The sequence below is a fragment of the Lepisosteus platostomus genome, chromosome 8, assembly GCF_059453375.1.
Source record: "Lepisosteus platostomus isolate fLepPlt1 chromosome 8, fLepPlt1.hap1, whole genome shotgun sequence".
Taxonomy (NCBI): Eukaryota; Metazoa; Chordata; class Actinopteri; order Semionotiformes; family Lepisosteidae; genus Lepisosteus; species Lepisosteus platostomus.
Window position 1 is genome coordinate 59,300,375 of NC_142618.1, and position 18,327 is coordinate 59,318,701.

Here is an 18,327-nt window from a genome sequence, read left to right on the forward strand (position 1 = left end):
ACTGCTCTTTATACAGTATGGCTTGAATTGACACCAAAGAATTATGGCTTTCTCTTGCCTCTTGGACGTCCTACCTTTAATTAACGGGGTACAAATGCGACTGCAAAAAACAAGTCAGTGTGTACCGCGCATGACAACAGAGCAAACCAGGAGCTCTGGTACCCCTCCTTCCAGAGATTTCACTGATAAGAAACTGGGCAACCTTGAGCTTTTTATTCAACATTTTTACAAAGTTCATTTGTCTTCACAGTGTCTGAACCGGACCCAGCCAACCACGATTTTACTTTTTTTTAAAAAAAAAACAAATGCACATTTATACATTTTTAATGTCTGCCTGTAACTGGAACTGTCACTACGGTTCATGAGGTTTCTGCAACATCTTCATACCAATTCTCCCCAGCATTAGAAGACTGTAGAAGGAAAAAAAAATATTTCAGAATATTGAGAATATATACTCATCCTTCTGAATATACTGTATATGAACTTGCATCGCCTTCAGACTGGACGAAAACTTGTACTACTGCATAAACCGCATCTTGTTCACAAACACATCACTACCGTCAGCTCAGGGAGGCCCAATCCTGGTCTCAGAGGCTTACACACCTCCCGATTTTCACTCCCGCTAAACTTAGTTATCAGACGGAAGCCTCCACTGAACTAACAAGTTGCTTTTTTGGAATATTTGCAGGTGATTTTATCTTAAGACATGAAATATTTAAAATGCAACATTCAACATGTGGGGTGGCCAAGTCAAACAGCTCATATCAGTCCTATAACTAAATCCACGGGGGTTCAATTGTGATACTCGGAGCTGGGTAGGAACACAAACTACCAGGAGCTGGACCGGGGAACCCTGCATTAACTGTTAACACTCTACAAGGTAGCTGAAAGCTGCGTTCAAGCGATATGCTCTTATCTATGTGTCTGTGACTTTCCGGACTTTATGGGTGACACTTTCGATCGTAGAGCAGGCTAAAGTCTCGTCTGATTTGTGGAACAGAAACATGTTTCAGAGCTACAGAATAAAAGGCACAGCACTGGCACAGTGCAATCTCCCACAGTGCGCTGCCCAGCGTTTGTGTGAGAAACATGTTTTATTTTCGCACGTGCAGCTACACCTCCACTAAGAGAAGCAAAGTGAAGCAAGTCAACTTAAAAATAATGTTCTACTGTCACAGTAAAGATCCAACTATAGTTGCAGAACAGATGCAGACTTCATAGAGCTAACACTTCCCTTTCCTTTGTCCACGATCAATGCATTAGCGATGTTGATTAATAGCAATTGCTATACTGCAATGACTCACCTTGCCCCTGCAATGAGCCCAGCAGGCATGAACTTCCCAGAATTGTAAAATCTCATCCCCATCACTCCTGCCAAGGTCCCTGATGCAGCTATCAAGCAAGAATACAGAAGAGCTTCATTACTGAAGCAGTAGCGCTGCCTTGTCACTGCTTGCACATTTCACTGCAAACCAGACTTTATCCATAAGATTTTTCTAAGACACTGTCAGCATGTGGTGCAGCAATCGGCCACCCCAGTCCTAGACACACCTTTGATCAATGGCTAAAGCACAATAATCATGTTTATTTAAAATGACAATTGATCCACTTAAGGACTTTCTGGCACCCTATGACCAGATTAGAAGAACCTAAAGTTTAAATAAGGAAAAACTCCAAAAATACTACGTCCTTAATTCCCAGTTTTACTGTTGTCTCAAACAGGTTGATTTTTTTAAAGAGATTAAATTCCTGTGAATAGGGGAAATAAGATCTCTCCCTGAAGAGCAGGATCCTGATGGTTTCACACTGCATATACATTTAATCTGTAACTTTGTAAAGACGTGTAAATTTAAGGGAATATTGTGTAACCAACTACGTAAAGTATGGTAAATAAACCAGATTTGGGTACCATTTATATACTCAAAAGGGTATATATTTTGCAAATCTTCTTACTCACCTTTTAATAGACATAATTGTTCAAATACAGAAGACGTCTTTTGGTGTAAGAATGCAAACACTACATTTTTAATGCTTCTCGGAATATTAACCTTTGTATCAGGCATGTGTATTCACCAAAAGTTGACTCAAAAATGAATCCTAACGGACAGCGCAAAAATAAATGCGTTGGTGCTTTTGCACGAAGAAGTAGTGTTTTTAAGATCAGTTCCCAATTCCATAAAAAGCAGACGTAGGCCGATGTTTCTTACCTAGAGAAATCCAGACATTCTTTGGATTGTGTGACATCTGGTATGCCCCCAGCCCTGCCAGGCCTCCGAAGACCAGACCAGCAGCCAAGGAAGGAACGCTGCCTGGAGAGACAGGCACTGTCACGGGAAATGTACCCAGTGTCTCTCAGCTCTCCACCATCTCAGCAAAGTCTTGACCGACCAGGCAATTTTGCTATTTATATCCCTATTTCTTCAAGGGGTTGTGAGACAGTTGTGCGAGATCTACCGACAAGCCTCTGAAGACGAGGCCTTTAGTTCCTGCTGAGTTCTTAATTATGTAAATGAATCGATAAGCTGTTGGAGCAGTACATGTGTTTCAGGCCTCTACTGAGTGATGATTTAAAGTTGTGCGTTTAAAATGTGCCATGTCAAGAAGCAGGGCCTGCCACACATAGACACAATCGATTATTTACTATTTTATTGATTGACATTTCAAAGTGCCTAACTGATGCATTTGAGGCAACAGACTCCTTTACTTAAAATGATGTTAATAATTAAAATGATGTAGCAATCGATTATATAAATATGTTCATATATCATGCTAAAGTTTAAGAATTACATTAAACATTGATTTTTTAAAAAAAACTTAACAGCCTATATGCACCCATTTTGGCCAATGGCACAAAACGAACCAGTTCTATGAGCTCCTATTCTAAAGCAGCCTGGCGTCTTTAATAACGTCCCCCTGCAGCTCTGTGTCCAGACTGCGCCAGTTAGTTTCCTCCTTGTTCACTGCAGCAGTACAGACTGTTTTTTTTTCTATTATCCGTATAACTCTTCTGCTGAAAAGAGCTCAGTAACCTACGTTACTGTACGTTGTCAGCACCCCAGTCCGATATTTCCGAACTTGAAAACACTTCACTAAGAGATAAGCTAGTTTAACTACATGCACATCCGTACTGTATATAATAGGTTCATACATCCAATCATCACTTCACCTGCTTTCACATAACCGATGATTCCTCCCGAAGTTACAAGGGCAGCGTATCCAAATCCAATCCAATCGACAGACATGATGAATTAAACTAGCCTGGAAAAAACACACCAGCGCTCATGATGCGGGCATGGAAAAGAAAAAGCAGTTACCTTCATCGGCGCACTTTCACATACAGTATATATACATACGCGACTCAGTTACCCGATATATGTCTGTTCTGGCTTGAACTAGCGACAGAGGAGAACACACTGTCTTGTCTTTTCACCTCTGTGCAGTTTCAATGCGCTGCTGCATATATAATCTCGCCATTTACTGCTACTCCTTTCGACTGGAGAGGCAATGTGTTGCCAGGCTTTATTTGATACTGGGACTGCTGTAAATGCAAAGCGTTTTTGCCAATTAAAAAGCCAACAGAAAATTCACATTTTGCTCTTTGAAAAATGAGTAATAGTAAATCGACAATGGTACATGGACACCGATTATTTTAACGAAACTGCGTTATTTCGTCTTGCGTAGAGGAAATTACACAACTACTGCCCTCGATTTTTTTTCTTTAGGATTAACCTCGAAAAACACCTTGATTAGGTTACCGAACAACAGGAATAAATAAAACATTTCAGAAGCTTGAATTGAATCTATTCGAATAACGCTTTTTTTTTGGTACTCCACCTTTATACAAGTTACATGACATAAGACGTGAAGACCTATTTAGTACTAACCTTCTGCAGGGAGCAGGGCAACACGGCACAACAGAAAAGGAGCTGCCGAAAGTAACACGGAGTCGAAATAGGTCTGCTGACAAAACGTTATGTGTCGACCGGGTGTGCCGTACAGATAACTTAGTTCCCAAAAATGCTGAGCCATGCAAACAGATAAACGTACTGAACCTTTTGTGATATTTTTTTTTCTCTGTGCCCCAAAACACGCCGCCCACCACAAAAGCGTAGTTGACGCTTCAAACTCTGCGAGTTGTTTCGGTTGTCCAACTAGATATGAAACCCGGAAACGGCTTCAGCCAGATAGTGTTGCCAAACACGCGGAGTTGCTATGGACGGGCGAACACGTGCTTCTATACTTCCGGTCTCTCCGTGTAATAACAGTAACTTTGGCACCCTCAGCGTTCACGGCTCTGGAAATCCAGAAGCTTTTAAAGTTGTAACAAGAACCGGAATACCACGTTTCAATTTCTTGATTTCATCTAACTATATTTTTAAGGGATGTGTGCAAAGGCGTTAATTAGGTTAATTACCCAATTGAAAAAAAGATTCACACTTATAAAGTCATTGATTTTAATTTAAATACCAATAAATGAACAAGTCTGTAATGAATAAGGGGACATGTCAAAAACACACAATGTACAGACACTCGTGGTGTAATTAAAAGCCAACATGAGAACGACATGCTTGCTATTCATCAATGAAAAGTTTACTTCATGCGAGTTTTACAATTTACAAAAATAACTCTCTTAAAAATCTAGTTTTCCATCTTGTTTTTCTGACAAAAGCGCTTAGAACAGGGGGTGTCCAGTCTTGGTCCTGGAGGGTCCTAAGCCTCTCTGAACAGTTCCTAAAAATGGGAGAAGCGAGTAAATTGGGCCAATTAAGCCAATAATATGGTGAGGTTACTATGAGCAGAGCTGGAATGAAGACATCCAGACACTCTCCAGACTCTCCAGAACTCACGACTGGACACCGCTGTCTTAGCATTAGGGCAGAAATGAGCAAATGCTGGAGCTTTACAGAAGCTCTGCTCAATCATCACAAAAACGACAAAGTTGAATTTTATGGATGTTCCTGCTTCTTCTTCCTTTTGGAGCCATCCGTCTTTCTCTTCTTGGCAGGACCGTCACCGTCTTCAACTTCAACCACTTCTCCAGGGCACGCCGGCCTCCCCTTCTTTGTCTTGGCAGGTGTGTCTTCTTTTTCCGTCACTGTAAATAAAACCCGAGACCCCCAGCTGGTTAGAACAGCCCCCCCGCGAGGATGTCGTCATCACACAAGATTGTTCTGTACTATTATCCATTCGCCCGTTTTCACTCCGCTTTCCCTGGTGAGGGTGGTGGCCGCAGCAGGCCGAGCAGATCAGCCCAGACTTCCCTGTCTCCGGCACCAGATTCCAGCTCCTCCTGGGAGCCAGCCGAGAGAGAGAACCCCTCCGGCATGTCCTGTGTCTGCCAGGGGGTCTCCGCCCAGCGGGACGTGCCCGGACCAGCTCCTGCGGGAGCCGACCGGGGGGGGGCATCCGAAACGAGATCTTGCTCCTCCCGATCTGGAGGAGCAGCGGCCGAGTGGCAGGCGCAACTGGAAAGGACCTAGACGGACTAGACCCTGGTAATGCAGCATTATTGTTCTCATTATCAAGAAATTAAATTGTTTTACTTAAAAGTCGGATTCATCTTTGGCACCTGCGGTAAAACTGCAAAAAAAAAAAACCAGCAATACCTGGAGAGGAAGCAGTCGCTTCTTCCCGATTCAAAGTCCTTTTCTGCGAGCTGCACTGCCACACATCCAGACACGCCAGCCTAGCGGTGGTGTTCACTTCACCCAGCAGTACTGGGGGATCCTTCATCTGCAAGAGACGGGACGCCTGGCTCCATGATTGTGCCAATGAAAGGGCTCTTCAATCAAGTGTTGTTTCAGCCACATCCTCACCAATTCCTTATCAGATAGAGGCTTATCTCGGTGATGGGATGCCAACCCAACAGGCCCACAAAGAAAGTGACAGTTTAGAGAAGCCAGACAAAACCTAGGCAGACAGATGCCCATGGCTGTAGTCGAACCCAGACTCCCAGGACGTGCAGAAGTTGCAGTTCTAACAGCCAGGCCATATGAAAGGACCCTGGGTCATACCGCCACTGGTACTTGTTTTGACAGGAGTAGATTTACAGTTCACTGACATAAATTTCAGAAAGACTGCAAAACCAGCATCTATAGATAACAATTGCCTTACCTGTTCAAGGTTAAGTTTCCACATTTTTATGTACCCATCATTGGATGCAGATGCAAGGATATGACGGTCATCTACTGTAAAACTGGACAGGGCTTTTACTCTGAAGACAAAGCAAAACCAAAAAGTTTTATTGTTTCCATTTCTTTAAATATACAGAAACAGGTTCATCATAATAATAAGCAATGTCTGTTTTAAGTAACAACTATAAAAGCAACTATCTCAAAGTGCTTTACGATACCTACAAAAGGACAATTCACAATAAAATGAATCAATCAAAAAAGGTAGACAAAAGCAGATGTTGAACATGAAACAATGACAAAGAAGTCCTGAACTCTGCGGTTTAGTTTCGCAGGCACCATGAGGAGCGGTCTGGTTTATAGATTGCATGGATTTGGAAGGAAAAAGTGGGGAACTTTCAAAATATTTGATCTGTATGCAGAAGTCTTCTGCCTCATCAAAATGCACAGCTTAACTGCTAACACTATTCAGTTTCTACTTATCTGTTGAAAGGTCTTAAAAGATTTGTTTGTTCATCTTATGAAACAATACAAATGAAGGTGTGTGAAATGTTACAAGAGAAACGTTACTATACCTGTTCTCATGGGCCTTAAACTCGCTGAGACACACTCCAGAGTCCGTGTCATACAGCCTCAAACACTCCTCATCCCCAGCAACTGCAACAATGGAATTCTGGGGGACAGACAACAGCACATTGTTACATGAACAGCATTAAATCTTTAAGATTGATTCATGACCCCATCAGACCTGGGGTTAAACTATTAGGAATTAACTTAAAAAATAAATTCAGGGCAACGTCAAGATGAATTTTTCAAATAAATCAGAATGTAAAATGACACAGCCTTCTAACTACATTAACACGCTTATTCTTTTGTTCCCCTGACGATCTTTCCAATATTTATGATATTTCACCAGGACACCCAAATTATCTGTTATTAGAAAGCTGCTGATTTCTGGTAGGGGCTACAGCAGCCTGGAGCCTGTCCAGGAAGTGCCGCCTGGACAGGGAGGATGGTCCCTGTGGGCACACAGACACAGCCATTCTGCACAACTAGAAAAATACATTTCCCTCAAAACACAGCACTTCTTACTACTTACTGTCACAAACTTAACCGAGGAGATCCTCTTTTGATTTAAGATTGCTCTCGCTACTGTTGCCGTCTCCAGGCTGTAAACATCTATTTTATTATCTGCCACCACCACGTACTTGTCTCCAGCCGGTGACCACAGAACAATGTGAGCATCTGGAAGACAGTCCATCACACTAGTTAATGCAAGTAAGAAAACCGCACAGCAGGTGTGACAGCTTCACCGAACAGCTCAATCTGTTCTTGAACATATCGGAGACTTCAGCCCAACACAGCTGTAAATGAACCTTTATACATAAGCATAATTCAGAATGAACAACCGAGATCCAGCTGTCTGAACACATCTGCATTAACCGACTGGAACATATCTCCATTTTCCTTTCCAGCGTGAGTACGCTCTTGAGCAAGTACTACTCATCAGGTAAGAGCAGAGTGAATTCCAAACTGAATATGCAGAAACACTTACTTTCTTTTATGTTTTTGATGAAAGCTGATCGGCCATCTATTAGATTCCACGTTCTGGAAATAAAAAAAAAACAGCATGGGCAAAATAAAAGGCAATACTCAAAGTCATTCTGATGGAACAGAAGGAAGAGACATACCTGAGAGTTTTGTCTGTCCCCACTGACAGAGCAAGTTTCCCAGAAGGATGAACTGAAAATGACGATACTTGTCCCCTGGAATAAGGACACATCCAGTAAGTCTTGGCATTTGCACGTTTTCATAACCATGTAATCAGCTCACAGGAATCCACTGCTTATAGGTGTACGCCTTAATTTCAGCCTGTTTCTCGTCCCAAAATATTTATCCAAATACAGTACATACAGTTTTATTAACATAAACATACCTCAGACCTCTCTATCGCATATTACATGACTGCGTCGGTTACTAGCCAGAATTCTGACTTATTTAATATTACAGGAATTATTATTATTATTGTATTAATTATTAATAATATTATATTGCCGATGGATTTGTTTTTGTTTGATATGCATAGACATGTGAATTTTATGTAGTTTCAGAACAGTAGTAGAATAACAGAAATCGGCGCGATCTCTGCTCCACCTCTTCGGCTTCTTCAAGAACTCCCCTCAATTAATATTAGTCCTTCAATGACCAAGTGGGATGAAACCAGCGACTATAGTAACACCTGCTATTACAGTGTCATTCGCACCTGTTTCTGTACACCAGTAACTGATTCATTAGAAGCAGTTCAGAAAACAATAGGAGGGCAACAGTTTTGGACCAAGTCAGGAAATCTTCTTCATTCTATTAAAAATTGTACATTTAGAAGATTATTTTGAAAACTAAGGCACGGAGGCAGAATACATTAAATTAAATAAAGGATTCTGTATTGTTTAACTAATTAAGAACTGATTTGGGACAAAAAGAAAAAGAAGGCAGAAAGGTACTCCAGATCCAGGAATATGAAACACTGCAGCAGGAAAAACTGTCGCTGAGTGTTCTTGTGTGCTGCTATGCTGCACAACATTTTCTCTTCTGACGTCCAAAAGTGCTGATAGATGAGGTCAGAAGACAAAACGTGATGTTTTTACTCAAGATATACTTGTATTAGAACACGAGAGAAGTTCTCAAAACTGAATTACTTGACAGGCAATTCAGATTCAGTATCCTTACACTGTGAAAACAGATGACAGTGACACACCCTTCAGAAACTTACTTGTGAGCTTTAATAGACTGTAAGCATTCCCACTTCTTAGTGCTCCAGATACAAATGAGTCCATCCTCTCCACCGCTCAGTAAGTGGGAACTGCCATAAAACTCTAGACAAGTGATGGTGCCTTTGGGAATTTTAAAACAAAAATGAGGTTCTTTGACAAACGTCAATGCAGACTTATTTCCTTTGACAAATCAAACATTTACCTTGAGATCTAATCATTGTTTAACTGACAAACCCAACCTTCTGTAAAAATACAAATAGCAATCTATTAATACCAACCAGTACTACTTCAATATATTCACTCACTATACACTGTAAGTGTGTACAGTGATTTTTTTAGTGCCTGGATGAAATTAGGTATTACGACATAACAGACAGAAGCAGGATTTGTTTACAACATTCCCTGCAGTATTCACAAACAGTGTTTCACCATCCTAACTTTCTGCACATGGACTGTCATGAAAAAACATGTTAAACCACAAAGATAACAGTGAGGGATTCAGTACCATCATGGTGCAGCAAAGCTCCATGTTCTGTCCTCTTTTTCATGTCATACAGACAAATGGTTTCATCCCGGCTACCTGTGGCAATAAACTTTTCATTTGTCGCCACCACAGATAAAGACGCAGAGTGAGCGTGGTGTGTGAAATCAGCCACTGTCGTCCACTTCTGCAAAGCAAGAGCAGATTCAAATGTTCAATGGAGTGCAACAGAAATGCCTTGCACGTTCATTTGGGAGGGCATCAGTTTATATCCTCCCTGAACAGGGGTTTAAATCACCCCATAACAGACTTGGGCAACTTTTGAAGAAAAGGGGGAAAAAAAAGAAAGGTTAACACATGAAAACCTTTTCGCATCATAGGGGCCTAGAGAAAAGGATATAGTTAAACATTTGCCTCTAGACAGCAATTGTCACCCTGTAAGGCTTTTGGTCCAATCTGGATCGTCTACCATCCTGTAGCCTGATCTTGTCAGATTTCAGAGCTGAAACGAAGCCGGCCCGGTCATGACTGGGACAGAAGACCTCTGAGTAAGGTAACTCTTACCTCTGGTACGGAATTTCCGAACCAGCACCCCAGTGTATTGTGTCGGGGGACACTGGGCTGCAAGAGGGACCTTCCTTTACATGACAAAAAAAAAAACCCGAGACCCTGACTAACGATGTCATTAGGTTAATCGTGTTGATCCTGGTGTCCCGTCTAAAATCCATCACGGACTTGCACACCACAGACACCCTAAACCTAACTGGTGAATCAAGTGATCAGGTCTCCACCTCATCTGCTGTGTAGCGCAACCTGGATGTAAACCGATTTGAGTTCCTTAGAGATGAAAAATGCTCTAGACATCCGGTGAGTTATTTTGTTCACAGGTTTGAGTGAACTGTAAAACCAAGCTAACAGAAAACTACCGTACAATGCTTCGAGCCTTTTGAAAAGCACCTGTAGGATGAATATATAATTATGTATACTACAAAATCTAGTTGGCATGGCTCCATTGCATGTGTTAAACCTAAGAGCTACAGAACTGAAGTGCTCTAAAACAATAGCTCAGTGATCATTCCTATAACCCACATGGAAAGGCATATGAAAAAATATCAATATTTGATACCTCTTTAGTTGTCTCCACTCGATATCCAAAAGTAATTTGCTCGTAGCACCCAGCTACCAACACCACAGCAGGATCCATGGTGAACAGCCCACGTGTGCGCCCTGTCTGGGTCCTTCCCAGCAGCTACGCCGAGCAAGCGACCGAAGTGCTGCCTGTTTCATTATAGACACGAGAAAATTAAACACTTAAATTAAACCGTCATCCATCTGTCATTTTTAATTTATATATTCATTACGGGTTTTTCTATATCTGAAGAGAGTCTAAACGAAGGAAGAAAAATATAAAAAAGACTAAATTTACCGGCAATGATAGCGAAGACTGCCGACAGTAAAGTTTCAGGCCTTCTTAATAAAAACATTGTAGCCTTTACCAGATAGTGTACTGTACTGTTTCTGAAGATTGCCGTTAATGATCATTTGCACGGCTATATGTTTTGTTAAAGAATAATTCCAGAGGGAAATAAAACAACAGCGAAATGTTTAACAGGATGGCAAGCCTGTGGATGGGTGATGTTAGTTCATTGTATTATTTACTGAAATGAAGAGACAACTGTATTTCACAATGTAGATTGATTTCTGAGGGATTTAATGAAATATGCCTTCGCTTAGTCCAGTTCGCGTTTCAACAGCACCCTACCGTGTACAAAAGTCCGTAATGTATGGTCTTGATTGTTTTCACGAAATACGTGTTGTTGTGTACTTCGGGAGTGACTGTAACTAGCTGTGTACTCGCTCCAGGTAACGTAATGTGGACGTTTTGAAAGGCTGACAACTTGTTACAAACTTGACAAGCCAGGCGCCGGCTGTAGCGCTGTAATCGGAGGGTTTGCTTCAGAAACCAGCTCTAGCAAATGTGTTTTGATCTTCCAATGTGCAGATTTGGATGTCTTTGCGATGCACTAACATGATCTCTTCTTATTAGTTGGACCCGTATATGGATGAGAATTTTATCAAGCAAGCCTTCAGTACGATGGGAGAGACAGCTTATGGCGTTAAAATTATCTGTCACAGAGTCACGGGGTGAGTGATCGTATCGCTTTGTTAGATTTTAAAAGGTGAAGACGTTTTCCAGGGGTTTTACCGTCTAATAATCACCAATCTGGGACTGAGTAATGTTAGACAGGCAAGCTGAGGACTTCTCGTCTAGGTAGTAATTAAGCCGTTGTTGTGTCGTTTATTTTGTGCAGCTTTTGCTTGTTGTAATATCCCTGTAAAAATGCAGGGATAAAACTCAGTGAACTTGGGGCCAGAGTGTCCCATGCCCTCTAAGGATACAGCGGTGAAATGAAAACGGAAGGATTTTGATCCCGTCGGCACCAAACATGGCTTAAAACTTTTTTGTTTTGGAATATGGAGTATACTTTATAATCCTAATGGAGATTTCTGTATATATATATATTGGGTACTGAATACGTACACGTACGCACTGTATACTCCTAAGAAACAGGTAACGGGTTTATTCCATGCTGAAAACGAAAGAAAGGAAACGCAACGTTTCGGCTGTGGAGCCTTCTGCGGGTGTATACACCTATATGATGCGTTTTAACCCCTCTTCCCTTAGTGGCTCCGCGGGGTATTGCTTTGTGGAGCTGGCGGACGAGGCCAGTGTGGACCGCTGTGTCCTGAAGCTCAACGGGAAGCTGGTTCCAGGGTCAAACCCTGTAAGTACTGGATCTGAAGGCGCCCTGTTTGACCTGCCCCACCGCCGAGCCCATTCCGGTGGGGCAAACGACTGCATTTCCTCACTCTCATTCATTCTGCCGGTAAAATGGCAATTAACCCACTTAACGATTTGAAATCCCTTCCAAGAGAGATGAGGGTTTTCTAACTCCAGGCAGGCCCGGCTCTTCGTCTAACGGTAACACACCCTGTGCACATAACCACTCATAACATAGGAGAAGCTGGCGCTATCTCGCATTGCGTTGTAAAACCGTAACGGCGTGAAGCTGCGGTATAAACCCCGTTGAGGAGTTGTGGAAGAGCCGGCTGATCCTCTGGGGCAGACTAGCAAATTTCACATCATCTAATGCTATAGGACGGAGCTTTTTCATGGCTGTCTAAACCCGGTGCTCTCTTTTGCCACCACGGTCTGTAAAATATCTCCCCCGATAATGTCTTACACGTCTGCTGTTATAAGCTGCTGTTTATTTTCACACGGTAAGGGTCTTCTCCTGTAAGAGCTGCAGGTTTGTGCTGTTCGGTTTAGACCCGGAGCACCTTTGTTTAATCGGGAAACCCACACGACTCTTCTCCTTGTTCAAATTCCACACATGGAAATTCCTGAAGGAACTTGTGAAGTTTTCGAGAGGGGTTGTGAGTCCCTCTGGTGTCGTCAGGCGGAATTACAGCTCTCTCCTGGAGCACGTCCCGGCTCCGGAATGACTGACCAGTCCAGTACTGATAAATGGGTCCAATTGAATGAACGGTTCTCTCCTTTCAGTAGAGGCACATTGGGTTTTTAAAGCAGTGTGATCTGGTATACCTCTTCGTTTTGAGTAATGAATAATGTAACCTGTATTGTTCATGTCTTTTCTCTTTATAGCCCAGAAAATTTAAGTTAAATTATGCTACGTATGGGAAAAGGCCAGACACTGGGTGAGTACTCTTATTTAATCATGCAACTTGCTTGATCATTGTGTACCACTTTAAAAATAAAATGTAGTGTTTCCATACAAATTATGACCATCAAACTGTAATATTGAGTTGAATATATTTGAATTGAATATAAACTTTCAACCGATGCATTATTATACCACCCAAGTATTTGTCCATTACACATAATAACGTTTGTTTTATGTTGCACATTTTATGGCACATTGTCTCAAGCCGTTATTTAATATCTACTAAAAATATTTTATTTTTGCTGTCTTTTTTTTTTCTTCTCCAGCCCTGAATATTCTGTTTTTGTTGGAGATCTCACTCCGGAAATTGATGACTTTCAGCTCTACGAGTTCTTTGTGAAGAAATATCCCTCCTGCAAGGGGGGAAAAGTGGTAACGGATCAGTTTGGGAACTCAAGGTACAGAAGCAGTGTGGCAAGATCTCATTATATACTCGCAGGACCTAGGCCTTTGACAAAGTGTGTCATTCATCTGAGTAATATATGAGTCAGTGTAGCCATTGTATTTGCCTGCAGATCCAGGATTGAATTAACAGTATGTAGAAAATGCTCTCAGACTGTTATAACATTTTTGGAGAGGAGAGGTTTTCAGCGATAACTCTGGTTTCATGTTGGTGTGCATTAACTAGCATTTCAAGCCACTTGTCAGTGTTTTCTTTGAGGACCTAAATAAATGTTGTAGAAATACTGTAGAAAGTCATTTTAGATGGAAGGCTGCAATTTCTTTTTGAATTCTCAAAGTATCCCATTCCTTTCTATCAGGTACCTATTGTGAGTAGACAAAACGCACCAAATTGCATGGAGTCACTTAGGTAACATCTGTATCCCCCACAGTCTCATTACTACCTTAACTCTGCAGTTGATAAACATTTACCTTTTGTAATGAAATAGTTTTGTGATTAATGGTGATGTCAGTTGCTTCTTTGCCAGTTAAGGTAAATCTGCTGTTGTGAAGCATAAATGTTATTATTTAACTATTGTTTTCCCCATATAGGATAAGCAAGAGCTACAAACAGTTGAAGTGATGCTACTTCATGTTAAAAGTAATAAAACATTTTCCGTTTTTTTCCATTAATATATATATATTATTTGCCTATTATATCTAGCTTGCATGCCAGCTTGAGGGCTGTGTTAGGAGGGCTGCTAACGCGTGTGAGTGCTGTGTCCACGCAGGGGCTATGGATTTGTTAAGTTCAGCGACGAGAAGGAGCAGAGGAAAGCTATGGAAGAGTGTCAGAATGCTACTGGCCTTGGCGGGAAGCCTATTAGGATCAGCATAGCCGTCGCCAAGAGGTAGGAGGCCTGGCACGGCCCCGGGGGCTCTTTCCTTTGCTAACCAATTGTTTATTCCGGGGGGCAGACGTGTCTTTTACCGACTGTGTGGACCGTGGACCGTGTGTGAGGGCTGAGCACCAAGGCCATCATGTCTGGTTTAATGTTTTATGTCCGTTGCTGACTGAGAAGGGAGCTTGCCCCGAGTCTGTGGAAAGGCTCGGACACTGCTGTCTCTCATTACTGGGTAGTACTGCATGGATAATAAGCTGCTGGAGACAGCTCAGCCGCCAAAAAACAATCGTCTTTAAAATGCACAACATGCACGATATGTTATACACTCCTGAGCGAGGTGTGAGAGAAAATTCCATTGGACCGTTTTGTATTCGGACTAAAGAAAATGTGCAGCTTTGCAAGCTAATTATAAAGTATTTTTTTATTCACAGTCCTTCATCTGAGAAGTAAATTGATCCGAGCTAATTGAAAGCAAAGCGTTTTGCAACTGATGCATGCCACACATGTAGCCTATTATAAGACACAGCCCACTATCTATAAGAGGAAAGGGTGATGAATGAGTGGCAGCTGGTGGTTGTTTAGATGGCTTAGCCAGCTGCATTTGAAGGGCAGCGGGAATGATCATGCGTCTTTTGCCTATTTAATTTAATTTAGATGGTTAGGTGGCTGCAATCAGATCAGTCAGATCACTGCTCCTTCCCCGTGTCTCAATCGTTATTACTGCAGGTGTTCTTGCAGCTGGGATCAGTCTCAATTAGCTGCTAGCAAACGGTTAAGAAGGTTAGGTGTGCAACACTGGTTTGGTTTGGTTTTGCACACTAAAGTTCTGTTCAAAGTGAACACAACTGTGGTATAAAACCAAAAACTGAAACAAGCCCGGAAGCCTGGTTATTCTCATCTTTGTTAGGGCACACTTAAGTCAAAATCCACCATCAACAGGAATGGTAACTGATCTATTTTTTTCTTTTTCACTTTTTTTTGTGTTTCACTTCACTTTAATTGCCTTGATGAAGTGCTGTGGAATGTAGTCATGTACTGTGCTGTTGAAGACCTTATGGCAATCTTTAATTTGACTTAAGACATGCTTGCTTATTTTGATGTTTTTCCCAAATCAGTCCTAAGTTTTGTAAAAATATCTTTAAATATGTATTATTGAAGTATAAAGTAATTGTTTTCCCTGTGTTCAGCACAGGTGATGAGTAAATGGCGAATGAACTGGAGGCAGTGAGAGTGTATCCACCACTTCCATAATGAACAGTTTGTTTCCTTCTGCTCGAGTCCGTTTGGTTGGTTTTCAGATGACTTGTGTGAGTGAGGGCCATTCTCAAACTGGTGCAGGGGGGGCTTGCCATTGCAGAACCCTTAAAACCTTTTAGGAGCTGAAAGAAAATCTTGAAACGGCCTCTAAATGGTTAGGTTGGATTGAAAACCAGAAACCGAGACGGCTCTCCAGAATCGCAGGTGAATGTCGGTTTTGTGGATAGCAGGCGGTTTTTAGAAGAAAATCTTACAATGGTTCATATTCTTTAAATCGCTCTTATTTTACTTGCATCCCAAGTAAACTTTAAATCCTGGTGCGAACGAGAAGCCTCGGTCATAATGTCTTGTCCATTCAATACCAGTTGGGCCATTTTTTTAAAAAAATAATGGTGGTCTTCCAGGTTTTTGAACATGGGTGTTGATTTTGCCTTGCCTCTGGGTTTCTAATCCGCTCGAAGGAAGTTGTGATGTTCTCTGCCTGCTTTGGTTTCAGCAATAAAATGAATTACCAGCACAACCAAAACTACTACACGCAGTACTACCAGCAGTACCAGAACTACTACTCCCAGTGGGGGTATGACCCCTATGGTAGTTACAACTATGGCTACGGCCCGTATGGCCCAGCGCCCTCTGCTCCCGGGATGGCCACCCCTCTGGCGTCCACAGACGGCACCACGGTCGGCACAGACGCGCAGGCTTCGGCAGAGGTGAGTCCCCGCGTGTGTGTGGGAAGGCCACAGAGGGTGACGTCTTCGTAAACTGGGTGTCAGTGGGAACAGTGAGGCTGCAGGGAGCAAGGTGGTGTGAGTGAGTGGTTTATCGCCCTCTTGTGGTGAGGGTGGGCACGGTGCGCTGGCCGCTGTTGGCGGCTCTTGGCTCCGATTCTTTCTAGTGGCAAACGCTGTGTTTGGTGATTGTAAAAGATGATTACATGCCAGTTAATTGCATGTTGTCATTTCAGAAATCCGCGGAAGATGCTGAAGAAGAGCCTGTTGAAGGTAGTGTGCTCATTTAAAACATATTGGGGTCAGAAACCGTTCAGTAGTGACTAAATCTTTTTGGATTTCAACTGTGCACTTTTATCCTAAGTAACTGGAGGGTTCAGAAAATAACGCAGATAACTTTCCCCGTTATCTCCAAGTGACCTTGCTCTGCGCGATGGAGTACTGATGGGTTTGCACCACTGTCTTTTTTTTTTTTTCCCCCCAACAGATCCCGCGCTGCACATGGATATCGACACGCTGAACAGGCAGTTCATGGAGCGCAGCGAAGAGCTGTACGACTCGCTCATGAACTGTCACTGGCAGCCGCTGGACAGCGTGACGTCCGAGATCCCGGCGGTGGCCAATTGCTGAGCGGTTGAGAAGAGCTCGCCTCTCGCTATTGGCTCAGTCACTCCTCCACCTTACATTTTTTACATGACCTCCTGCTTTTGTTTCTGTGTTTGTGGCATGTCTTTTTGTAATCTGAATATCCCCAGGAAGCCCTAGAAATTCAAATACGTTCGTTTGCGTTTGGGAATCTTCTGGGCTCTGCTGAACATCGGGGATGTCAGTTTCAGAAATACAGGCTTAGTGAGGTCGTACTGAATTGCGTATGTAAATGAAATCTGCATTATGCTATGGATGCCATAGAAATGGATGTACTTTGGGGGGGGGGAAGGATCATTTAAAAAAAAAAAACGGCCAAGTGTTATTTGAATTCTAATTCTTTCATACGTCACGTAATAAGTCCCAGTTTCGAAAGCCATTGGAGATTATTGTACTTCTCTGGAAGAAAAAAAAAACTGCTTACTGCATCCGTTTTTGCATTTGTAAATATTTTCCTTATTTCATGTAAATTGATGTGTAAGTAAAGAGATTAATAATTCGACCTGATGTCTCGAATCGTCTCTTTTTTCCATCATGGGTTAATGTCTGCTCCTATTACAACAAACTGTAAGAATATATTTTGAAATGCATTATCAAAGCCATATCACCCTGCAACTCAAAACTGGCAGCCCACTGAAGCTAAGCAGGTGTGAGCTTGGTCAGTACCTGGATGGGCAACCTCCTGGGAAAAACTAAGGTTGCTGCTGGAAGAGGTGTTAGTGGGGCCAGCAGGGGGCGCTCACCCTGCGGTCCATGTGGGTCCTAATGCCCCAGTATAGTGACAGGGACACTATACTGTAAACAGGCGCCATCCTTCGGATGAGACGTAAAACCGAGGTCCTGACTCTCTGTGGTCATTAAAAAATCCCAGGGTGTTTCTCGAAAAGAGTAGGCGTCCTGGCCAAATTTCCCCATTGGCCTTTACCAATCTCTCTCTCCCCACTGAGAGCTGGTGTGTGAGGAGCGTAATGGTGCATCATCCAGGTGGGGCCAGGACGCCGGGGTTACACCCCTACTCTTTTCGAGAAACACCCTGGGATTTTAAATGACCACAGAGTCAGGACCTCGGTTTTACGTCTCATCTGAAGGACGGCACCTGTTTACAGTATAGTGTCCCCGTCACTATACTGAGGCATTAGGACCCACATGGACCACAAGGTGAGCACCCCCTGCTGGCCCCACTAACCCCTCTTCCAGCAGCACCCTTAGTTTTTCCCAGAAGGGAAACTGGGAAACTTTTCCCTTCCAGGTACTGACCAGGCTCACACCTGTTGAGCTTCAG

The 18,327-nt window shown here is 42.5% G+C and overlaps 3 protein-coding genes across 4 annotated transcripts; 1 reads left to right on the forward strand and 2 right to left on the reverse strand.

The window, feature by feature from the left end:
* Positions 1-198: 198 nt before the first annotated feature.
* On the reverse strand, positions 199-4,040 carry tmem14ca (transmembrane protein 14Ca). Of its 2 annotated transcripts, none has more exons than XM_088644116.1 (5): positions 3,885-4,040; positions 3,167-3,258; positions 2,208-2,309; positions 1,305-1,392; positions 199-410 (listed from the first exon to the last, which is right to left on the reverse strand). In XM_088644116.1, the coding sequence occupies exons 2-5, from the start codon at positions 3,240-3,242 to the stop codon at positions 353-355; spliced, it is 324 nt and encodes a 107-aa protein (XP_088500242.1). In that variant the 5' UTR covers positions 3,243-3,258; positions 3,885-4,040; the 3' UTR covers positions 199-352. The 2 variants fall into 2 exon arrangements, with proteins under 2 accessions (XP_088500242.1, XP_088500243.1); XM_088644117.1 differs by having other exon boundaries at positions 3,835-4,027.
* Positions 4,041-4,437: 397 nt separating this feature from the next.
* On the reverse strand, positions 4,438-10,649 carry pak1ip1 (PAK1 interacting protein 1). The gene is made up of 10 exons (XM_088644118.1): positions 10,510-10,649; positions 9,408-9,570; positions 8,902-9,022; positions 7,823-7,897; positions 7,687-7,739; positions 7,231-7,376; positions 6,707-6,804; positions 6,115-6,214; positions 5,607-5,733; positions 4,438-5,095 (listed from the first exon to the last, which is right to left on the reverse strand). Exons 1-10 carry the CDS (start codon positions 10,585-10,587, stop codon positions 4,947-4,949), a joined length of 1,110 nt encoding a protein of 369 aa, XP_088500244.1. The 5' UTR covers positions 10,588-10,649; the 3' UTR covers positions 4,438-4,946.
* Positions 10,650-10,819: 170 nt separating this feature from the next.
* Positions 10,820-17,547, forward strand: trnau1apb (tRNA selenocysteine 1 associated protein 1b). The gene is made up of 9 exons (XM_088644119.1): positions 10,820-11,020; positions 11,431-11,528; positions 12,070-12,169; positions 13,051-13,103; positions 13,396-13,527; positions 14,302-14,421; positions 16,169-16,382; positions 16,637-16,673; positions 16,888-17,547. The coding sequence occupies exons 1-9, from the start codon at positions 10,985-10,987 to the stop codon at positions 17,028-17,030; spliced, it is 933 nt and encodes a 310-aa protein (XP_088500245.1). The 5' UTR covers positions 10,820-10,984; the 3' UTR covers positions 17,031-17,547.
* Positions 17,548-18,327: the final 780 nt, after the last annotated feature.